Below are 24649 nucleotides of genomic sequence, written 5' to 3'. Positions count from 1 at the left end.
AATTTGACGTATTAGGAGGAGCGTAGTCAATGATTTTTATAAATAAAAGCTATAGACAATAAGATAGACATGGTCAAGTGTTAAGAACGAGATATATATACCTTTAAAGAGAACTAATAAAGTGTGATATCCTTTCAACGACTGTAGCGTAATAAATGTAATCGCGAAGGTGTCACCTATGGCTGCCGTGTAGATTCCATTATTTATGTTCGAAATTTGGATGAGGCCCGACCATTTAATCATACACATTAATGCATGGCATAATACAGGATGCCACTTATTCGTGGTCAATCATGATTTTTGACACGGTTATTTACATTTAAAACGTGTGTCCGTGCAAATGCGACAAAGTCGAATATTTTTAGTTCTACCGCGAACAAATGTTTCCGAGCAGGTACGTGTAACTCGATTGTTTACGCCAAAATGTTATGTTTTTCGAAAAGTTAGATATTCAAGGTGCAGAACAGAAACAAAATTATGCAATGCATGGAACACATTAAATTAAATGGTTTAGTTTATTATTTTCCTCTCAAAGTGAGGCAGAACTCAGTCGGTGTACAGACTAAAATTATCAATAATATAATAGACCTAGTTATAGTAGAAATTTCTATTTACACTTTCAGACGAAAATAATAAACTAAACAACAATGCTAAATAAGGGAGGAAGTATCTTGAAACATAACTGGAACACGTGTTATATCCTTATAACGACTGACACCTTGTCAACCATTTTCATAGCGATTCCCCACCTTACAAATTCATGAAAACGTGGCTTATTTGTGTTTTTGCTCAGAACAGGTACGTTAGAGCTATTAATTACAGAAAGTCATTGTGAACTGAACTCGGTAGTAGTGATCCATTTAATTTAATGTGTTCCATGCATTGCATAATTTTGTTTCTGTTCTGCACCTTGAATATCTAACTTTCGAAAAACATAACATTTTGGCATGAACAATCGAGTTACACGTACCTGCTAGGAAACATGTGTTCGCGGTAGAAATAAAATATTCGATTTTGTCGCATTTGCACGGACACACGTTTTTAAATGTACATAACCGTGTCAAAAATCATGATTGACCTCGAATAAGTGGCGTCCTGTATTATGCCATGCATACATGTGTATGATTAAATGGTCGGGCCTCGTCCAAACTTCGAACATAAATAAAGAAATCTACACAGAAGCCATAGGTGACACCTTCGCGATTACATTTATTACGCTATAGTCGTTGAAAGGATATCACACTTTATTAGTTGTCTTCAAAAGGTATATATATCGGTCTGAACACTCGATTACGTCTATTTTAACTTCTATAGCTTTAATATGTAAAAAAATCATAGACTACGCTCCTCCTAATACGTCAAATTAATATCGCCTTGCGCTCAACATCGAACCTTTTGCTCCATCTCTTGCCCTTTCGCTCCACTACTTTCGAAAAATATCGATTTCCAAATTTAAGAAATCCTTCAGGAGTAATTTATTTTGCACGAAGGACAAGTTCTTATTACGGGTCGATAATTTACTAATACACTTTTTCAAGAAATCCGAAAGGTATGGCATTTCTATGGTTGGGAAGTTCAATATTCTACAAATCATCGTTCGCTTCGTCAGGGAGAAAAGTTCTCCCGGGCTTAATATAAATTCTTTTTGTAACAGCTTAGATCATTGGAAGCCTAAGTCAATCCTACACGGAACCACATTTTCCGTTTTTCGAAAAAATACAACTTAAATGAATAACAAGACAAAAACATAAACAATACTTACAATTAGGCGTTTAAATCGGCCTTCCGCTCTACCTCGGAAATGCCGTTCGCTCGTTTTACCGTACACCACAATTTTGAAGTGGAGCGACAGTTTGCCGGGCGTGATATATAGATTCTTCATAAATCATTAACGTATTAAAAATTTGATATTCAATTGGAATTTTGTTCTTTGTCGTACTGTTTCCATTTGGTCATCATGAAGTCTGTAAAAGCCAGATAATTCATTTTGTTTACATTTCATGTCCTTGATTTGAACAATTGGGCGAGATCGGTTTCCTTATATGGTTTTTAATTTGCATTTCTTTGTAAAAGACAACAACGAAATACTGTTTAAACTAAATTATAATAAACTTTTTATCATAAGTTGTCTGCTGAGATACCGCAGAGAAGATTGTTAAAGTACATTGTAAAACCTATCTAAAATAACCCATTAAGAGCCTCAATATTCGAGCATTCGCAGAAACAGCTTATTCCCTCACATGACCGACCAGGTCATGATATAACAAAGTAAACAAATGGGCATGTAAGTAAATAAAGAACTGAATCAACAATATTTACTTCGTTTAAACTTTATTTATTCAATAAATTGAACATAAATGATATTTACAAATATTGCACAACAATGTAATTCAGACTGGATTGGAAAACAAGTAAAACAAACTACTTATATCAATTCCTCTCCAGTTAAAGTAATTTTCAAGATAAAGATACAAAAATGTTGCCGTTAGATTTAATTAAGCTCTTTGAATGTACAACAAAGAATAAGAGCATAATTGATTGTTGAATTATCACTATAGAGAAACTAAAGTAAATTACGGTGAAATGCTGAAAGAAAGGAAGAATGTAAGGAAAGGTATGATTGAATTTATCGGAGTTTAATAATTAGGATTAACATGTTAGGAAATATGAGCGTACGGAAAGACCAAGATTATTCACAATGATAGTAATTCTTACAAAAAGCGCTTCGACTGTGTAATGAATTTTTGGACATTCTGAAAGAGGGTTTTGTTTTAATCAGAAGAGAGATGTTCGTTGCCGTAAAGAAGATTATTTACTGTAGATGGACAATTTAAATAAGTGAGAAATCTTTCGCGTATATTTCTGTATTTGGTACATTGCAATAAGAAATGAGATACAGTTTCTCTCATTAAACATGTGCATGTTGGACTTTCCACAATAGACCGTCTGAACAGATCCTCCTTCAATGAACTACACCCTAATCTTAATCTTGTGTGAAGGATTTGATCTTGAATGTGTGCCTGTAATATAGTAAGACGATGATCTTTTGATATTCCGATTTATTTTGGACTTGAATGAGTTTAAAGTTGGAATAGATAGAAGAGTTTCAGGAAGAGAATTCCAGGTGCGAATAGTAGAAGGTAGAAATGGTTTTGAGTATAAATGTGTTCTGGTTGGAACTGGAGTTAAATAGTCAATATGTCTAAGGTTATATGTACTTTGTTGGGTGGGAGCTAGAAGATTTGAAAGATTAGAAGGTGATATATGGTTTTTCATTTTATACAATAAGATTAATTTGTGTTTTTCTTCTATTTTCTAACGATTCCCATTCATGTTCACTGATGAGTTTGTTCATATTACATGTACATAGTTTGGTAGCGCCTGCGACTATTCTAGCTGCTTCATTTGGAACGGATTCTATTTCCTTATTTAGTTCGTCAATTAAGTTATCCCAGACTAGTCCTACTAATTAGACTTGCCAAAGAGACACCAAGATAACTTTGGACGGGCGCTGTCTTTTTTTTCCAACAGAAAGAAAAAAAAGTCTGTAAAAGGGGTCAAACCGATCACGCCAAATTAATTACGCTAATTCCAGACTACATCAGCATATTCAAGAAGTGGGCGGACGAATGAATAATACATGCGTTCTTAACGTTTTCGTGATAATTTTTTTTTAAAAAAACTCTGAGTAGTCCGATTCTTTTCCAGGCCTTATCAAGTAATAAATGAATATGCGTTTTCCAACGGGCATCATGAGATAAAGTAACACCAATATGTATATGCGATGTGACCAGAGATATTGGTATAGAGTTATTACTAATTGTAGGATGAGACGGTTTAGATAATTTCCTTGAAAAAGTAATTGTTTTTTTTTCTGGATTTAAAGAAACAAGCCAAGTATTGGCCCAAGAATGTATCCGATCTAAGTCTGAGTTAAGTTGGTTATCTACAAATATATGCAAACTCGAGTCATCCGCATAAAGTTTTATGTAAGAAGATATGTCATATCGTTGATTTAGACAAGAAACAAAAGGGGACCAAGAATTGAACCTTGAGGGACACTTGTGGAGATAGAAATCCATGCTGATGATACATTTCTGTATTGGACTCTTTGTCGCCTGGAAGGCAAATAGGAGGAGAACCATTGAAGAAGCGATCTGTTTTAACCCAATGAAGATAGTTTGTAGAGAATACCTTGATACCCTACTCGATCAAAGGCCTTGAAGATGTCACAAAATACAGCCCGAACCTCTTTACCCTGACCGAGAGCTTGACAAATATCATTGTATAGGTAAACCAATTGATTAAATGTTGAGTCACCTCTTATAAAACCTGATTGGTGAGGAGTAAGCAAATTATTAGTGACAAGATGATTATACAGATACTTATGAACACATCTTTCCATCAATTTTCCGATACAGGTTAACAGTGAGATAGGGCGGTAATTTTCGGGACATGTTTTATCAGATTTTTTTAAATAGGAGTTACATTAGCAAGTTTCCATGGTGTAGGAAAGGAAGAAGAACGAATAAGCTTGTTAAAAAAGGCTACGAGTGGACTGGCTAAAACAGGCGCGGCTTCTCGTAGTAATTTAGGGCTTACAAGGTCTGGGCCTCATGCTTTTGAGGGATATGTTAAGGATAATGAGTGAAGCACATCCCGCTGCGAAATGTTAATGTTTGACAGGCTAGGAATGTTTATTTCAGTAAGGATTGAAGTATTAAGTCCTTATCATCTACATTTGATTGCGAACTAAATAAATCGTTTAGAATTTCTACCTTCTCTTGATTGGATGATGCAATGATATTGTTGTAATTAAGTGAAGGTATTGAATTTGAGGATTGCTTCTTTGTTAATTCTTTACTACATTTGTACCATTCTTTAGGATTTACATTATTTGTGTTTATTTTTTGAATTAGTTTATTTTGATACATTAATTTAGATTTTCGTATTAGTGTAGTGAAATTGTTTCTAATTTTTCTAAATTTTGACCAGTGAAAATCGGTATTGTTTTGTTTAGCTTTTTTGTGAAGTTTGGCTCGTTTTCTGAATCAATTACGTATATTGTTGTTAATCCAAGGTATGTCACCAGGTCTTATTCTTACTTCTTTGTTTGGAATAGTTTCGGATGCTACTTGGATAAGTGTTTAAGATAAAATGTCTGCTTATACTCATCTACGTTGTCATTAGATAAAAGAGAATGCAAGTCTGATGACCTAAGTTTATCTCTGAAATTGTCGTTATCCCCTTTATCATATAGCCAAATACGTCTCTTAAAATTATTCTGCTTTGGTTTACTTAATTTTAGGACTGCTATAACAGGACAATGAAAACGTTTGAGATCAGGAATAAAGGGGTCGGCTGCTAAGCTAGTGATACAATTTTGGTGGTAATTAACAAATATGGAGTCTATCAAGGAAGAAGAATGTTCAGTGAAGTGCGTTGGAGAGGTAATAAGTTGTTCTGCATTATAGGATTCTATAAGTCTAGTCATCTTATTTAAGGATGATGTCTGAGTATTGATATTGAAATCACCTGCAACTATTGTGTCATATGTCTGTACAGAGAAAGCGCGGTCGGCAATTTTCGTCCAGGAAGTTGCCAGTATTCCATTGCTTGTAGTCAGGTGGTCGATAAAATGACCGCGACATTAGAAAGTTTTTGGAGTGAAATAATTTAATATCAACCCAAACTGGCCTTTCAATCTCTGTCTTAATTTATGGAGGATCCTTGTGGAATATTCAATCGTTTAAATCTCCATCCTCGAACATTAATTATTGCGACGCCCCATTTCCTCTCTTTGCAGTTTCTGTCACATATGATATGGGGAAAGCTAAAGTTCGCCATTTCTGTAGGTCTTCGTTCGGGAGTAATTCAGGAGAAAGGCATGGTTTTTCCCGTATAATATCATAGAATATTTATGCTTGTTGGGCACTGATCTCAAATATATATTCTAACTTTTGGCTTAGGCTATGAACTTTTAAAACATTTAAATGAAATAAGGCTAAAAAACCCCCTTTTTTTTGGGAAGGGGAGTCGAAAAGGGATGACAGAGAGGAGCCCTTTAAAAAGGGAAACCCTATATTTAAGTTTTTTGGAGGGTATTTCACCAGAAAATTTTGGGAAACAGATTAAGAAATTTAAGAATAAGAAGTAAGCAGGTTTTTAAATTTTTAGTATGTTTTCGTTTGTGATAGTAAAAACGGTTTGAAAAAAGATTTGGGAAGGTATTTAGTAGTACGAGTAAAAAAGGGCAGCTGTTTAGTGGTTTAAAGTGGCTGGAATCATGGTGGTTTTATTCGGGGAAACATAATTTGAAGGGGGGCCCCCCCGTAAAAGTTTTTTTGAGAGTGTAGAAGGGTTTTCGTGGTTTCGTAGCTCTTTTTAAAAAAAGATGAAAAAAGAGCATGACAGAAATATTAAAGAAAAAATTTCGGTCAATATGGACTTGTTAAGAAAGCTTAGAGCAAACAATTGTTTTAGTAAAAAGAAAGTATAAATGCATAAAAGCATCGGACTGTTTTCATATCAAATCACTTATGTTGTCAAATTTTACATGGACTTTTGCTACTATAAAATAGTTAGATGTTGTATTTGCTTCAGCAAGATACATTTTTATATAACTTGAATTTGACGAATAAATTATTTGTAAAAATCTAATGGTTTTTAAGACGTGCACTGACACTTATTCAAACAATGACCTTAATACAGACATCACTTTGATAATGGTACGAATATTTACTTGAGAGTGTTTTGTTGTTATTTACTTCAAAATGGAAAGTGTATGTGCGATTAGGACCAGATGATTTTTTTAATCAAAACAAAAATTAAACACTATTCGACAGAGATAATTTTTTTGTCCGGTAAACTGATTGTCCGGTAAATAAGAAGGATCACAGTAGTGTTCTTTCTAGATAGAAAAGGGAAGGGTGGAAAAACCAAATAAAAATAAAGTGCTGTTTTTTTATCATAAAAAATATTTAAAGGAATCGAGTCGGGTTTAAAAAGTTTTAAAAATAAAATTATCTCATACGGTTTCAAAAAAAATTGAAAACAAAAAAAATACTGTTAAATGTAGAAGGAAGCGAAAACAATCATGTATTCATCTTTTCCTATACATGGTGGCTAATGAAAGCTTCGAGACACGTGATAATATTAATAATACTTATAACAGTACATGTAAAAGTATTACAAGTTTAAATATGATATATTTGTTCAAACTTACTCAGATTAATTTTAATGGTTTATGCAGAGAAAGTATGTAAAGTGAAATTAATTTGGTTTTAAAGTCATTTACTCGGTTACACCATCGAAGTACACCATATTATATAGTGTCTGTATATATCCTAGCTAGGTCTCTGTATATCAAGAAACTCGTTTAGGAAAGTTCTATGTAGGCCCTAACCACGGGGGAGGAAGTGTTACACGAAGGATGGAGTTCTTATGATAACTTGTTTGGAGTTCTTATGATAACTGTCACGGAGTTCCTGGAAAACGTTACGGATTTCTGTGGAAAACTTTTCTATATACTTGGAGAAATCGCGTAAAAAATGGTTATTTTTAACTTTAAATGGGGAGTTTGAGGTGCTAAATTTTACTTTGATAATTAAGCTTGCCCTACATATTGTATTATGTTTCATAAAAAATCTTTTAGTCCATATTTCGTCGCCGTTTAAAAAAATCTGGTAGTTTTGAGAAAAATTTCCAAATTACTTGCTAATTCGTACATATAGACCTTTTCATTTGTGATCTTCTTCGTTGCTTTACATAATCACCTAATTATTATGGAGAGTTGCAAACATAAAGCCCGGGCTAATAAATGTATACCCGATTTTTCAAATGTTACGGAGTTCTTGTGATAACTCAAAATATGTCCTGGAGTTCTTATGATAACTTTTGTTACTGCCAGTGTGTTTCTTGTGCTTAATTACGGCACGTTTAAGCGTATTTTATTAGTCTATAAGTGTGTAAATCATTATGAAGCATAGTACGCTTATCATTTGCACAAAAATTTGGTTATATAACGTTGGTTTTGATCGTGTTTTAGTTCCTAATTAAATTTGTGCGAAATAATATTGACATTATAAAACCCAACGAATGCACTAAATGTTTCTGTGTATACTGTTCGTCAACAAAAGTTTTATGTCATAAGTTTCCGCAAATGCAACATTGAGGCCATGTGGCAAAATTAAAACACGATCATAAAATATATCTGGAGAAGACATGTGTACAGTCTACATAGGATAAACAGGTGCTAAGCTATCTTCAGGAACAACCGCCTCCGTGGTCGAGGGGTTTGAGTCGATGACTTCTAATCCAGTTACCTCTCTGGCGTGGGTTCGATCCCCGGGAGATGTTTTGGTAGTTTAGCACGAAGGAAGGTAGTCTAGTACTGGTGTAACTCTCCAGGAACGATGGTTAGGAAACTACCCGTCCATATGACTGAAATACTGTTGGCAAAAGGCGTAAAATGAAACAAACAAACAAACAAAAATCTTCAGGAAAACCTGAATCAGCGGTCACCTGTATTCAGCAGTAACATAGCTTAAATCGCCAAGGAAAAATTGTTTAAAACTTACACTTTTTTTTCTCAGTTACATGTTTTAAGCAACCGCCTTTCTAAAGCAGACATTAAGTAGTTGGGCTTCCCTCAAGAAGCGGCTAAGTAAATTGTATCATTATATACCATGTATCGTATATAACCGGGATATCTTTCACACCCATGCACCCGAAATGTATGATCTTTTTATGCATAAAAAATCAACCGATTACTACCGATCTCTTCGACAGATTTGCACGTGCCCTACGGGTTCGAGCGAAAGAAGTTCGACAATATATTTTTGTAATCAATTACAGCAAAAGTTGTTGCAAAATTTCCACTAGGACTCCAACTTTGTAAAGAAAATGTATGCAGTAATTTTCCGAAATATGGAAATTGCTGTACGTCACGTGATGCTACATTGGATTTAATAGAGAAAGGAACAAGGTCGATAAACGGCATTAACCTTACGGTGACTCACATATCTTATTGAAGACTTACTTTCTATCGTCATATCATTGTCATAGAACTTTATACGTTTCTATGACAAAAACTGATACCTTTTAGAAATTGAAATACCCGTTGAATACCCACCTCATTAAATTTAGATAAAGGTAGTGCATACTACCTCTTATTTTGCTGAAAACCATTTACATGCATACCGATAGCATAGTTACTTAATGTTCTCTAAAACTGCCAGGAATAATGTATACTAGTATATGACGAAATCATGCTTGAGTATTAAATTCAAAGCGTATTTTTATCCTGTAAGTAAATGCTCTACATCAAGTATGTTTACAGTCATTCCAATAAAATAAAAAAAAAACACACACACACAAAGATCAAAACAAACACAAAAAAAAAACACAAGAAACGGAGGTAAGAAAAATATCTCTTGAACTGAAAAACACGATCAAAACCAACGTTATATAACCAAATTTTTGTGCAAATGATAAGCGTACTATGCTTCATAATGATTTACACACTTATTGACTAATAAAATACGCTTAAACGTGCCGTGATTAAGCACAAAAACACACTGACAGTAACAAAAGTTATCATAAGAACTCCAGGACATATTTTGAGTTATCGCAAGAACTCCGTAACATTTGAAAAATCGGGTATAAATTTATTAGCCCGGGCTTTATGTTTGCAACTCTCCATAATAATTAGGTAATTTAGTATAGCAACGAAGAAGATCAAAAATGAAAAGGTCAATATGTACGAATTAGCAAGTAATTTGGAAATTTTTCTCAAAACTACCAGATTTTTTTAAAAAAGGCGACAAAATATGGACTAAAAGATTTTTTTAAAAACGAAATACAATATGTAGGGCAAGCTTAGTTATCAAAGTTAAATTTAGCACCTCAAACTCCCCATTTAAAGTTAAAAATAACCATTTTGTACGCGATTTCTCCAAGTATATAGAAAAGTTTTCCACAGAAATCCGTAACGTTTTCCAGGAACTCCGTGACAGTTATCATAAGAACTCCAAACAAGTTATCATAAGAACTCCATCCTTCGTGTAACACTTCCTCCCCCGTGCTAACTATGGAATATAACACTATTGATACATTTTACAATAGCGGTGATAAGCTGTAAGATATATTTACTTTTAGGTTTAATTTTACCATTTAATAGATTCGCAAGTGTGAACTAATATTGATTTTGATCTTTTAAAATATAGTGTGCAGATTCACTGTATCATGAAATCGTTACAATTAACGTTGATTTATTCAATTTCATATCCATTCGACATATTGTACGCGTTATGTTCTTAATTTTATACATAAAACCACGGATTTATATAGATCCGTGATAAAATAGACATTGTACATACTAAAATAAGATCCATTATACAAAAGCACGTATAGTACAGAACCTTTCACAGTGATTTAAATGTAAAATTCATTTTTTAAATGTTTACAAAATAATAATAATAGAAAATAAAACTACAACGGATTAAAAAGAGATTCGTAAAGTCAGGTCAGTAAATTTGTCAATCATTCTGAAAACAATAAATAAATAACTTTTCTTGCTCAAAGTTATATCCGACACTTCGAGCGGTTGTAATCCTCTTTATGAAGGAGTTTGCTGATAATGAATCACATACTCAAATTAACCATATTTCATCTATCTCTACCTGTTTATTTCTCTAGGTCTTCTCCACTGTTTGTAATCATGAACAGTTTATTTCTGTGGGTCTTCTCCACTGTCTGTCAACAGTGCATATCTGTTTGTCTTCTCCACTGTTTGTAATCATGAACAGTTTATTTCTGTTAGTCTTCTCCACTGTTTGTCATCATGAACAGTTTATTTCTGCAGATCTTCTCCAGTGTCTGTAATCATGACCAGTTTATTTTTTAGATTTTCTCCAGTGTCTGTTACCATAAACAGTTTATTTCTGAAGGCCTTCTCCACTTTTTGTCATCATGAACAGTGTATTTTTGCAGGTTTTCTCCAGTGTCTGCCACTGTACAGTTTATTTCTGCAGGTCTTCAATGTCAGTCATCATTGTAAGTTTATTTCTACAAGCATTCTCTAATGTTTGTCATCATGAACAATTTCTTTCTGCAGAAATTATCCACTGTCTGTCATCATGAACAGTTTATTTCTGCAGAATTCCTCAAGTGTCTGTTATCATATACAGTTTATTTCTGCAGGTATACTCCAGGGTCTGTCATCATGAACAATTTATTTCTGTAGGTCTTCTTCAGTGTCTGTCATCATGTACAATTTATTTCTGCAGGTTTTCTCCGTAATCAGTCATCATGAACAGTTTATTTCTGCAAGCCTTCTCCAGTAACTGTCATCATGAACAGTTTATTTCTGGAAGTCTTCTTCACCGTCTGTCATCATGAACAATTTTTTTCTACATGTCTTTTCCACTGTCTGTCATCATGAACAGTTTATTTCTGCAGGTCTTCAATGACTGTCGACATAAACAGTTTATTTTTGCAGGTTTTCTCCAGTGTCTGTCATCATGTTCAGGTTATTTCTACAGGTCTTCCCCAGTGTCTGTCATCATGACCAGTTTATTTCTGCAGTTATTCTTCAGTTTCTGTCATCATGAACAGTTTTCTCTGCCGGTAATCTCCAGTGTCTGTCATCATGAACAGTTTATTTCTGCAGGTATTCTTCAGTGTCTGTCATCATGAACAGTTTATTTCTGCAGGTCTTCTCCAGTGTCTGTCATCATGAACAGTTTATTTCTGCAGGTCTTCTCCACTGTCTGTCATCATGAACAGTTTATTTCTGTAGGTCTTCTCCACTGTCTGTCATCATGAACAGTTTATTTCTGCAGGTTTTCTCCAGTGTCTGTCACCATGAACAGTTTTTTTTTCTGCAAGCAGTCTTCAGTATCTCTGTCATCATAAACAGTTTATTTCTGCCGAAATTATCCAGTGTCAGTCATCATGACCAGGCTACTTCTGTAGGCCTTCTCCACTGTCTGTCATCATGAACAGTTTATTTCTGCAGAATTTCTCGAGTGTCTGTTATCATAAACAGTTTATTTCTGCAGGTTTTATCCAGTGTCTGTCGACATGAAAAGTGTATTTTTGCAGATTTTCTCCAGTGTCTGTCATCATGTACAGTTTATTTCTGCAGGTTTCCAATGTCAGTCATCATGAACAGTGTATTTTTGCAGGTTTTTGCCCGTGTCTGTCATCATAAACAGTAAATTTGTGTAGGTTTTCTTAAGTGTCTGTCATCATGTACAGTTTATTTCTGTAGCTTTCCAATGTCAGCCATTATGAACAGTTTACTTCTGCATGCCTTCTCCAATGTCTGTCATCATGAACAGTGTATATCTGCAGGTTTCCTCCAGTGTCATATCATCTGTTTTTTCCTGTAAGAAAGTCTCGTAATGCATATTTTTACAGAAATTTAGCGAAATAATTTTTCACAGTTTGCCAAACAGCTAAAATGTAATTGTTGCCGACAGTAATTACTTTTACCGATCATGCATTGTATATAGAAATAATTACTTGTTTTGTTATCACATGTAGTATGTAGTGTTCAAACTTGCTAAAAAGGTGTTAAAACTATTTGTTTCTGAAAAATGACAAAATCAATATGTTTTCATTACTAAATAAAATATTTTGAATCTTGTGTTCATAATTTATAAACCAGTAGAAACTTTATCACACAAATGTTGTTTAAGCGAAATATTATTTATCCAAGGGAAAGATTCATTGAAGATATGCGTGAAGATGGATACAGTTATGAAACGAACTCTTGCATTCATTGCCATATTGGTAGTTTGCAGGATTTTAACCATACAGATCACCGGCAGCTTTGAATTTAACAAAGGTAAGTGGATTTTGTTTTCTGAAATAAAACGAAGTGACATGTGTTTATTGTACTTTTCAATTTAATATATGACATCTAGCTTTTGTCATTTGCAGGTGTATTTAAGACTGCTAGTTCAACTTCCGCTGGTTCTGACGAACTGCAAATGCGTCATGGACATGATGAATTAGGCACATTTCATCGAACAGACAGAATGCTAGTGAAAATGGTTTGTTTATTTTTGTTGTTTTAATTCTGCGTTTAAAGTTTTGTTAATTTTGCAGTTTTGAAATAACAATATTGAAAATGCCGTTATCAAGTACTGTCGAAGTTGCAATATTTCTTTCTACATGTAGCTCCTTCATTTTTCTAAGACTTCAACTTACACTTGTCTCAGAATGACCTAATTAATGAATAAAAATAGGAACATATTTTATTGATAAAAATACAGACTTGAATACATTGTACATGTGATTATCATTTCAAATATTACAATTTAAGAAAAGGTCCCCATTATTAAAAAACTACAGAAACCCATGCTGGCAGGAATTCAGTGATGACACCAATAAAACCCATGTACGTTGTATACCGTATTTTTACCTTGTCGGAGCCCCAAAGTGCGGAACCACAGACTTGTATAGACGACTAAGGAAACATCCTCAGATATCAAATAAAGTTCAAAAGGAGCAACACTGGCTGGCGAGAAAACGTTTTACGAAGGGTATTTTGTTTAGATTACTTATTTATAACCATATAATTGCATTCTCGATGTTCTCTTGTTTTTTTCTGCGTAAATGTTTTTCCTGATAAATTAAGCACGTAGTGATCATTTGAGAAAATGCTAAATTAGTTTTAGAATAACAAAATTTTTTGTTTCTTATGAAATATTAACCGGATACGCGCATATGTTAAGGGACGATGAACCACATGTGCACCTTCTACCTTTTTAAACTATAAAATCACTCATTATGTGATGTAACATTGATAATACGCAATTCTTAATGATATTTAATATCTAAAGTGACTTTTTATTATTAGAGTACATTATTCCATATATATTTATTATCATATTATATTTTAATTGCAATTTCATGTTTTATTTTTTTATTCTGGCCCGGAGAGAACGTATGCTTTATGAATAAACTTAACTATTATTACAAAAACGCTTAAATTCGTTAAACCTTTATATGACCCCTTCCATCATTTCGGATTTACTCACAAGTACAAAATATCGCAGTAATTCGTTGATTGTTACGTTACGTCACACACTGTTAAGAGTCTTTCAAAAAGAAAAACGCACCAAGATGTGTAGTATTCGTAGTTGTTGGCACATAGAAGAGCTCGTCAGCGCTTTTCAGTGAGTATTGCTAAAAAAAAAAAGATAACAGAAAAAGATAAGTACAGATAACGCTTGCTTTCTATCGGAGAGATCCTTAAATATCTGATACAAATAAAAACAGATTATAAATTCATAATATATAAACAAAAACATGACAGCAAGCTTTTAAGTTCGTTCGTCTAACTGTCTGTCTGTTCTCCATCCGTTTCTTTTTGTGTCTTTGCTAAAATTGTGGGCATTATATCCTCATGTTCCGCTTATTAGCTGTCTGCAAACACTCGTTTAAAAGACATTTATTTGTAGTAAAACTATTACCAATATGCACAGTGTGTTGTTTCCCAAGTTTTTTTTATTCTATATTTTGTACAATTTAAATATTTGAATTTGGACATGAGGATAGCTTGCTCGAGTAGATATCTAGTTGAAAGCATGTACACCGTTTGGATACCGGCTTGACAAGCGCTCCACGCAGAGCCGGGCTCAGGTCTCGTATTGGTTGGACAGAACGCAAAATTTACTTTCGGTTTTAATTAAATGTTGATTTTCATATTACAATGAGATGTATAAATGTTTATTCTGATTGCATCTAGGAGATAATTCTATTTGCTATTGATTTACACCGGTAAAGTCACGGTAAGGTTCATTTAATAATGATTTATAAAGGTTTTATTATACAAGGGTTATCGTGTTTACATTTTGGAGTCTGCAATCTTTTGAGACTTGATGGTATACGGTATTTTTCATATATGTAAAAATTGTTTGAAAACCATTTTTATCGTTGTAATAGATGTCCCATTTGTGTTTAAATAATAAAATAGTTTTGGTAGAGTGTTTACAGGGGCGTATCACGTTGGGGGGCAGGATCTGACCCCCAAGCCTCTGTGTTCTGAATCGCTGTCAAGTATACGAAGTCGTTTGCGTTTTGGTTGGTCTGGTGATCTACTACTCTGATTTGGATAAACATTAATGTTAAATGTTCCTCCGTAGACAGGAACACATAATACCGAGTGAATACCTCCTGAGACATTAATCGTTTGAGGAATGTGTGCTTTTTACGGTGCTAGGGGGCGTGAGGAATGTTGCACTTATTCATTATCCCTCATGTACAGACTCAATCAAACCGAGTCTGCAATTCTTACGTAATTTTGTTGTGATTAGTGCTTCCGAAGGATCACTTTGTCTCCAGATTTTTATACTTCACAACAGCAGGTGTCAAGTGATGTGTGGCAGCTGTAAAAAGTTGCCCCGTACTTCACTTCAGTGTCGTTATATTTTTCTGGTCCTTCGGAATCATTGATGCCAGCACTATTAAGTGTTATGAATTGAGTAACGCTCAAGCCGGTGCTAGAGGGCGTGAGGAATGTTGCATTTATTCATTATCCCTCATGTACACACTCAAACAAACCGAGTCTGCAATTCCTACGTAATTTTGTTGTGATTAATGCTTCCGAAGGATCACTTTGTCTCCAGATTTTTATACTTCACAACAGCAGGTGTCAAGTGCTGTGGGGCAGCTGTAAAAAGTTGCCCCGTACTTCACTTCAGTTTTGTTATATTTCTCTGGTCTTTCAGAATAATTGATGCCAGCACTATTAAGTGTTGAGAATTGTGTACTGCTCAAGCCGGTGCTAGGGGGCGTGAGGGATGTTGTACTTATTCATTATCCCTCATGTACAGACTCAATCAAACCGAGTCTGCAATTCTTACGTAATTTTGTTGTGATTAGTGCTTCCGAAGGATCACTTTGTCTCCAGATTTTTATACTTCACAACAGCAGGTGTCAAGTGCTGTGTGGCAGCTGTAAAAAGTTGTCCCGTACTTCACTTCAGTGTTGTTATATTTTTCTGGTCCTTCGGAATCATTGATGCCAGCACTATTAAGTGTTGAGAATTGAGTACCGCTCAAGCCGGTGCTAGGGAGGCGTGAGGGATTTTGCACTTATTCATTATCCCTAATTTACGGCCTCAATCAAACCGAGTCTGCAATTCTTACGTAATTTTGTTGTGATTAGTGCTTCCGAAGGATCACTTTGTCTCAAGATTTTGCCGAATTGAACGATTGATGAGGTTGACATGACCTTGCAGGGTTCTCAGAATTTTGTGTATTTGAGTTTTCAAATGTGTTTTGATGAAGGATTTGAGATATATTCCTATGCTGGTCGTTGTTAACATGTCTATAGTTGTTGATTGAAGAGACGTTTCTGTGGCTGTAAATTTGTGCAATATATGGTTTGGTGGAACATTACTGTCAGACAATTTTTGGATCAGATATTTTCTTGCACTATGAATTGACAATTTTTTACTCGTTCAATGTTAGCATTTTTGACCATAGTTGACATCATGTTGCCGAGTTTGTTGATTGCATGTGCATTTTTCTTGAACCAGGCTTCTTCTTCAGAAGGTAAGGGTTTTGTTGTTGTTGCAATGTAGAATGGATTGTGTGGAAGCGAATAACCAGCTAGACGTTTTGTATATTTTGATGGGACATCGATCAGGGTTAGAAATATTTGCCCATAACTTTGGTGTAACTTCTCGGATATTTCGAGGATCATTTCCAGTGCGTGTTTTAGTTTGACGTTCGCAAAATTCTAAATATTCATGACCGTTTGTGTTGGATTTTAATGTTACGTCTCCCCAACACATATCACGATGTTCGGACCTCCCACGTAAACCAAAATGAACAGTATTATAGAACCATAATGTCTGAAGTATTGAATCTGGTGTTTCACTGCCCAGTTGTTTTTTCTGCCATAATATTTCTATTTCTTGGTCATTAATAGGGTCTGCTTTATTTGGAAAATTACCCTTGCCTTCCCTTTTTAGGAGTTTCTGCTTGCTTTTTAATACTTCACGAACTTGTGAAAATTTTGGGCTAGTAGCTATGTATTCAACGTAATTAAATCGGCGTAGTTGACGGTCAAAGTTGACATCATACCCATTAAGGAAGTCGGTTCATCCTCGGATCCGTTACTTTTCCTTACAGTAATGAAAAACCTTGAAAGAATGGTAGAGAGTTCAGCTGGTAAGATATTTTGAATTTCTCGACTTTCATTTATTTCAGGTTGTTGAAAAAATTATTTTAAACAATTTTATATTATACAGTGTTTTTGACATTATTTTCAAATTGATTATTTTGTCCGAGAATAAATTCTTCAATGTTGACATTAGCACTGGACAAAAGTCTTGCATGATTTTCCGTCGTCTGCAAACGCTCTCTTTCAAAATTTGACGATGGTATAAGCAATTAAAGTCGAGCTTCTAGTCCTTCTTCAAATTTAAAGTCTTTTATTTTGACCATATAAAATGTTCCAAACCCACGGTGAACCTTTGGAGGACGGTTGCTTCCCCTTTTCCGTCAATGTGTACCGATTGACCCACTTGAAAATTTTGGTCAGCCATATTGTTTTTGTTGACAAGCGGCCATGTGAAACGGGTCATTAGCATATTATATGCACGGCAGTGCAATACCGTTTTTATGGAGCCGCAAAATCGGCACGGGTATGTGATAAAACCTACTTATATTCGATAAGTGACAAAGTTCTGTGTGGTGGACGAACGTGACTAACCTTATATAGCGATGTCAATTTTGTTGAAAATATAAAGTTGTCACTGTAATCCGAACTCCATCAATATTTGGAAATAATCTTATATAATATATCTAAATGTATTTCGTACATGTATAATGTATATATTGAACACATATTTTTTTTTTATTATTATATTGAACTCACACTCTTTCAGGACACAAAAGAAATACTTCAAGATATTTAGAGTATTTTGATGATGCAGTAAGAAGGACTGAAAAAAAAGAAAAATTTAAATCTATGATATTTGGTAATTTTGTTTTTGTTGTTTTGTTTTGCTTTTACAATTTAATGCTCTATTTAAATTCTAAAAATTTCAGTATTTATTTTGTTTACATAAAATTTTGAACATCAAAAATGGAATCTAAATATTTGTGTAATTATTTAAAACATGTTCCGAATTATATGTATTTCAACTTCATTGATTTATTTCACATGGTTTACCATTTTTATAGCAGAATTGTCAAATATTTCACAGGTGATTGTAGCGCCTCCTTGTTATGGGATAACCGGAAATTGTTAGTAAATAACATAGACAAGTACATGAAGTTTCCACCATTTACAAACGCAGACGTTATCAGGAGACTGAACCCTGACGCCAAAATAATTATCATGCTCAGAAATCCCGTATCAAGGTAAAAAAAATTGTTAATTATTTGAAGTACAATAGTTGTACCACGCAATTAAAACACGTATAGTAAATCACAAACAACATACAAAATATCGTCATCATTATAATATCGTATCATCATCTACAACACGAAAACTATCATCATCATCATCATTACTGTCATCACAATCGAGATCAACTGTCTTTCTCTCACCTAAAGTTATAAAAAGGAAAATCCATTCAACATGTATTTTTCAGTTATATGTTGCATTGATGACCAAAGCCAACTACACTAAACAGGTCTTATTCTCTAAATGAAAACAGTAACACTTTATACTTTTTGCCAGATAATACATGTACGTATATTTGCCTATAGTTTAAAAACAGTAAATGAATCTTTTGTTATTTATTATGCTAATGTATAGAGAATTTAAACAATTATACCTTTCATTACATATAACTGTTTATTAGGATTTATTTTCTCCAGGTTGTATTCGGAGTATTTGTATTTTCGAGAGGATGGACAGAGCGTGGAAGAGTTTCATAATAGAGTAGTGTCAGCGTTATATAATATGAACGACTGTTTCCGAAAATACAGCGTTCGTTACTGTATATATTTTATGGGAACAGGGGTACGTTTCACGTTTTTAAACACTGTATAATTCATACATGTATTTGTGATAATGTATTGTGCTCATGAAATTTACTTCTGACTATTCGATGGCAGTGTTCATTTAATTAAGTTCTTATGTTTTTATTTTTTAACATACAAAACAATCCTTTGGCAATGAAAACCTGGCGTGTTCCGTTTTTTTCTCGTCTTTTAAAGATTAAATAAGCGTATACAGAGGTACAGGATCAACAAAAATCAAACTCATTCAAAACTTTTTTGAGAGAATAAGCTACGGATAGATACACAGTTGTCCGAATTCGTCTAAACAATTTTGTTGAATGCTTAAGGTATCAACATACTTTCCAAGTTAATTGCTTAAGCCAAAGTATTGTATTTTTGATTTGTTTATACAGATTCTGTACATGTCATATGGCGATTTTTCAGTTTTAACTCCAGACACTTCTGTGCAGGCCGTAGTGAGCGTCTGAGTAGAACCACAACCCCTCCATAGTTTCCTCAGATGATAAAAAAATGTTTCACAAGGTTTTTTTATCCCCAATTTCTTATTTAAAACTATGTTTTATTTTTTTCTTTCTTTATTTTACAGCCACGACTTCAAATTGGATTTTATCATATTTACATAGAAGATTTTTTCCGGGCATTTCCACGTGAGCAAGTTAAAATTTTAAAGCTCGAGAATTATTCGCAACAAATAAATGACACCATGATTGATGTTTACAGATTTCTAGGTCTCGGTAGGTATTTAAAGATTCCTTTACATCAAATCTATCACTGTTTCCCAGAGAGATTCAGGTAATACACTTATATCTTAGTTTTCAATGCATAATTATATTAAGAAATTTGACAAGAAAGATGGGATAAATAGATTAAGTGAGCAAATTGAGAAAAAACATATGGCAAAAGTTTTTGGACAAACAAAATCATAATATTAGACAGTTATTAGTTTACTGACGTTACTGTACCTAAATATTCGATAGTTAATGGTTTACTAACGTAACTGTACCTAGATATTCGATAGTTAATGGTTTACTGACGTAACTGTACCTAAATATTCGATAGTTAATGGTTTACTGACGTAACTGTACCAAAATATCCGATAGTTAATCGTTTACTGACGTAACTGTACCTATATATTCGATAGTTAATGGTTTACTGACGTAACTGTACCTAAATATACGATAGTTAATGGTTTACTGACGTAACTGTACCTAAATATTCGATCGTTAATGGTTTACTGACGTTACTGTACCTAGATATTCGATAAGTAATGGTTTACTGACGTAACTGTACCTAGATATTCGAAAGTTAATTGTTTATTGACGTAACTGTACCATAAAATCCAATAGTTAATGGTTTACTGACGTAACTGTACCTAAATATTCGATAGTTAATGGTTTACTAACGTAACTGTACCTAAATATTCGATAGTTAATTGTTTACTGACGTAACTGTACCTAAATATCCGATAATTAATGGTTTACTGACGTAACTGTACCTAAATATCCGATAATTAATGGTTTACTGACGTAACTGTACCTAAGTATCTGATAGTAAATGGTTTACTGACGTAACTCTACCTAAATATTCGATAGTTAATGGTTTACTGATGTAACTGTACCTCAATATTCAATAGTTAATGGTTTACTGACGTAACAGTACCTAAATATTCGATAGTCAATGGCTCACTGACCTAACTTTACCTAGATATTCGATAGTGAATGGTTTACTGACGTAACTGTACCTAAATATCCGATAGTTAATGGTTTACTGACGTAACTGTACCTAAATATCCGATAGTTAATGGTTTACTAACGTAACTGTACCAAAATATTTTATAGTTAATGGTTTACTAACGTAACTGTACCTAAATATTCGATAGTCATTGGCTCACTGACCTAACTTTACCTAGATATTCGATAGTGAATGGTTTACTGACGTTACTGTACCTAAATATCCGATTATTAATGGTTTACTGACGTAACTGTACCTAAATATCCGATTATTAATGGTTTACTAACGTAACTGTACCTAAATATCCGATTATTAATGGTTTACTGACGTAACTGTACCTAAATATCCGATTATTAATGGTTTACTGACGTAACTGTACCTAAATATCCTATTATTAATGGTTTACTAACGTAACTGTACCTAAATATCCGATTATTAATAGTTTACTGACGTAACTGTACCTAAATATTCGACAGTTAATGCTTTACTGGCATAACTGTACCTAAATATTCGAAAGTTAATGCTTTACTGACGTAACTGTCCCTAGATTTTCCCAAATAGTTAAGGGTTTTTACTGAAGGGGAACATCCCAAAAACTTTTGAATTTTAAAAATGCAAAATTTTAAATTAAGGAAATTTTTTTAAAACCCAAAAATAAAACAACATTGTTTAAAGCAAAAACCCCCAAAAAAGGGTGTATCCCCAAAATAAACATGTCTAAAAATTTAAAAAAAAACTATCCCAAAAAAAAAAACCCAAAAAAAAATAAAACACGAAGCGCCCCTTTTTTTTAATTTTCTTTTAAAAACTTTCGCAAAGCTTTTAAATTTTAAATGTTTTTAAAGGGAAATTTTTTAAATGCCCCTAACCAATAAAAGTATGTTTTTCAAAATTCAAAAAAATTTCCCGGGAGGCAACCTTTTAAAGTTTTTCTGTCTTTAAATATTTTATTTAGTGGAAACGAACACAAAAATTATATTCATCTTCAAACATATGCATAGTACAATAAAAACACATGATGAACAATTATATATTATTTGTAGATAAACCACCCGACGAAGCTATGACCAGAATCGAAAATAAAAGACAGGCAAATGAACGGGACACGGAGGACAAACAAACTGGCGATATGTTACCAAAGACACGACACATGCTTGCTGAATTTTATAAACCGTGGAATGAGAAACTTGTACAATTGATAGGGGAAGAATTCAGATATTAATTATATGTGTAAACTTCTTATGTGAAATTCTTCAAAATCGATCCGTGAATGAAATATGATGAATCATGAAAATAATGTTTTGAAGTTTCACATGCTAGTATTATAATGTTGTATTACATACGAATTCTAAGTGTTATAGCTCACTCAGGAAGAAAATTGTCTGATGCAGAACTGCTCGGACATTTTGAGGAGTGAATCACACGGCAGAGAAGATTGACAAAATTAATGATAATTTATGCTTGTTTCTGTATTGCTATACAGTGCAACATCTACAGACCGACATTCTATGCGACAATAACATGTTTAAACAACAGTTACATTTTCTCCAAAGTAAGACGTCGTCATATATTTGAGCCACGTCACGACAAAACCAACATAGTGGGTTTGCGACCAGCATGGATCCAGACCAGCCTGCGCATCCGCGCAGTCTGATCAGGACCCATGCTGTTCGCTATCAGTTTCTCTACTTGTAATAGAGTTGGTAAGCGAACAGCATGGATCCTTATCAGACTGCGCGGATGCGCAGGCTGGTCTGGATCCATGCTGGTCGCAAACCAACTATGTTGGTTTTGTCGTGACGCGGCTCTTCATTCACTCAAGAGCAACACATCTAAGTAACAACCAGAATCTTTGTCTCTTTAAGTGCAGAGATGTACTAAAACATTGTTTGTAGTCAATCAAGTGCAGATTTTTTTATGATACGATTGTTACTATAGTATTCGGCAAATAAAGTGGCGAATAGAAAAATCATTACCCTTATTTATCATACGCATATTTTGTTTATACAACAAAGAAATAGAGTTTTTTTTATCATGTTGTATTGGCATTCGACATATATGTAATGTCGACTTATCTGCTTCAGACATAATGAATAACTCCTAGATGACCATTTTGAAAATGTAAGAGTGAGAAGTGTTCAGTAATAACCTTTATAGAATTACTTTATACAGATGTTTATCAATAAATATATTTATGTTTATGTGAAAATAAATGTTTCAGTTATACAACAGGAGGGTGACTGGTTACAAGTGTGACTATTATTAAAACCGAAATTTAATTATTTTAAATGAATTAATTTCCCAGTAAAACTGAAGTAAGTAGAACATAAACATATGTGTATATACCGATGGAGATTACTTTGTTCTAATCTGAGGGTCGATATGTTGAAGCGTTCTGTTTTGGTCAGTTATTTTTATAGCATTTCTATTCTTATCTTTGAAATCCATTTAAACAAGAATTTATATTTAACTAGATTTACATATATCACTTGTCCCTGATCGCTTAGGTTCGAATTTTGGATTATTTCATTTGAGGAAGCTATCCAGCTAGTTTATGGAACGCGGGGATTATACTCCGATGTCTGATATAATACATGTAGTAGAATGATCGACGACTTTTCCCTTTAAAAATGTCGGTGTGACTTAAAACAAAAATGACGCATACGTACAAGTCTCTGAGGTAACAGTTTCTAGATACGAGACTTATCCTAACCATGCGATAATAATACATTATGATGGAGTTTATTAAGCGCAAAATAGAAAACCATAATGATAGCTTTAAGACAAAATTTCCGGAATATACCTAAATAATGTTAGTTTGTGTAGAAAATGAAAATGGTATGGCCTCAAACAGATAATTATCGTTGTAAGGGAACACGCACAAACACATTTCTCTTGTGGTCTATTTGGGTTGAAAGATAGATAGTAACACGTGACTAGCTTATTTATTACAAGACGTTAATTGGTGTTTTTTCTCTTTAGTTTGAATGGCAACATAATGCAGACTTTAAAATCTGAAGCGGAACGAAAACAGGGTCTGTTAGTATATTTTGCTAAATGTATTCATTCTGTCGAGATGATATTTAAGTATATATTTGCAAAAATGGACCTGATAAAAAAATAACCGCACACACGCGCGCACACGTACAAAACTTGTTTTGATTTTTAACACTGATTTTATATAAAAAAAGATGTTTTTGCCCATTTATTTTATAAAACAGATAAAAATATTCTTATATCAACAGCATCATTTTAATTCTATGGACAAAATGTATAAAATAAGAACATTTTCAGATCCATATATAATTTTCTGATGTAAAATTTATACGAAAAAATCTTTTATAACAGAAATATTTTATTTCCAATTTTATTAACTAAATTATTTTTTGCTCTAGATATTATTCCATGATTCCATATCGTCGGCTTTCTTTTTGTGTTAAAAGTCTCTTTGGCGACCTGTACTTACTTTTTGGCTGGATTGTGTGCTTCAGATATTTTTTTTTCTTTTTATTACAGCCCATATAGTGTGAACTGTAAAAAAAATAAACGAAAATGCCATCCATTCAAACTCATGACCTATGGAACCGTCAGAATGTTTCACGGCTGTAACAGGATTTAGCTTTAGTGGAAACAACCTAACTATTATCAAGTATAATTATATTTATTTGAAAACCTTTTTCTTATGATAAATCCATTTTCATCAGATTTATATTTAATTGAAAACAAAGACAAAATATGAGTATTTGATATATTTTTGTGCCTTTAGAATTGGTCAAATATTTGGAAACTCGAACATGGCAGCCGCTCTAAAGCGTAGAATATAAAACATATAAAATTTTGGTTAAAACGTGGAAGCTTGTCGAAAAATATTTATTGTTTCAAGAAACAATAAGTCTTTGACCGACTAATTCGTTTTCTGA

The 24649-nt window shown here is 33.5% G+C and overlaps 1 protein-coding gene across 1 annotated transcript; it reads left to right on the top strand.

The window, feature by feature from the left end:
• Positions 1-18237: 18237 nt before the first annotated feature.
• On the top strand, positions 18238-22471 carry LOC132756173 (carbohydrate sulfotransferase 15-like). Its single transcript, XM_060747169.1, has 4 exons — positions 18238-18389; positions 18852-18996; positions 19585-19732; positions 21773-22471. The coding sequence occupies exons 1-4, from the start codon at positions 18298-18300 to the stop codon at positions 21949-21951; spliced, it is 564 nt and encodes a 187-aa protein (XP_060603152.1). The 5' UTR covers positions 18238-18297; the 3' UTR covers positions 21952-22471.
• The last annotated feature ends 2178 nt before the right edge of the window (positions 22472-24649 follow it).

The sequence above is a fragment of the Ruditapes philippinarum genome, unplaced genomic scaffold (genome assembly GCF_026571515.1).
Source record: "Ruditapes philippinarum isolate M1 unplaced genomic scaffold, ASM2657151v2 ctg452_1_1_1_1, whole genome shotgun sequence".
Classification (NCBI taxonomy): domain Eukaryota; kingdom Metazoa; phylum Mollusca; class Bivalvia; order Venerida; family Veneridae; genus Ruditapes; species Ruditapes philippinarum.
Note: the sequence above shows the minus strand (reverse complement) of the source record. Positions and strands in the feature narration are given on the sequence as shown.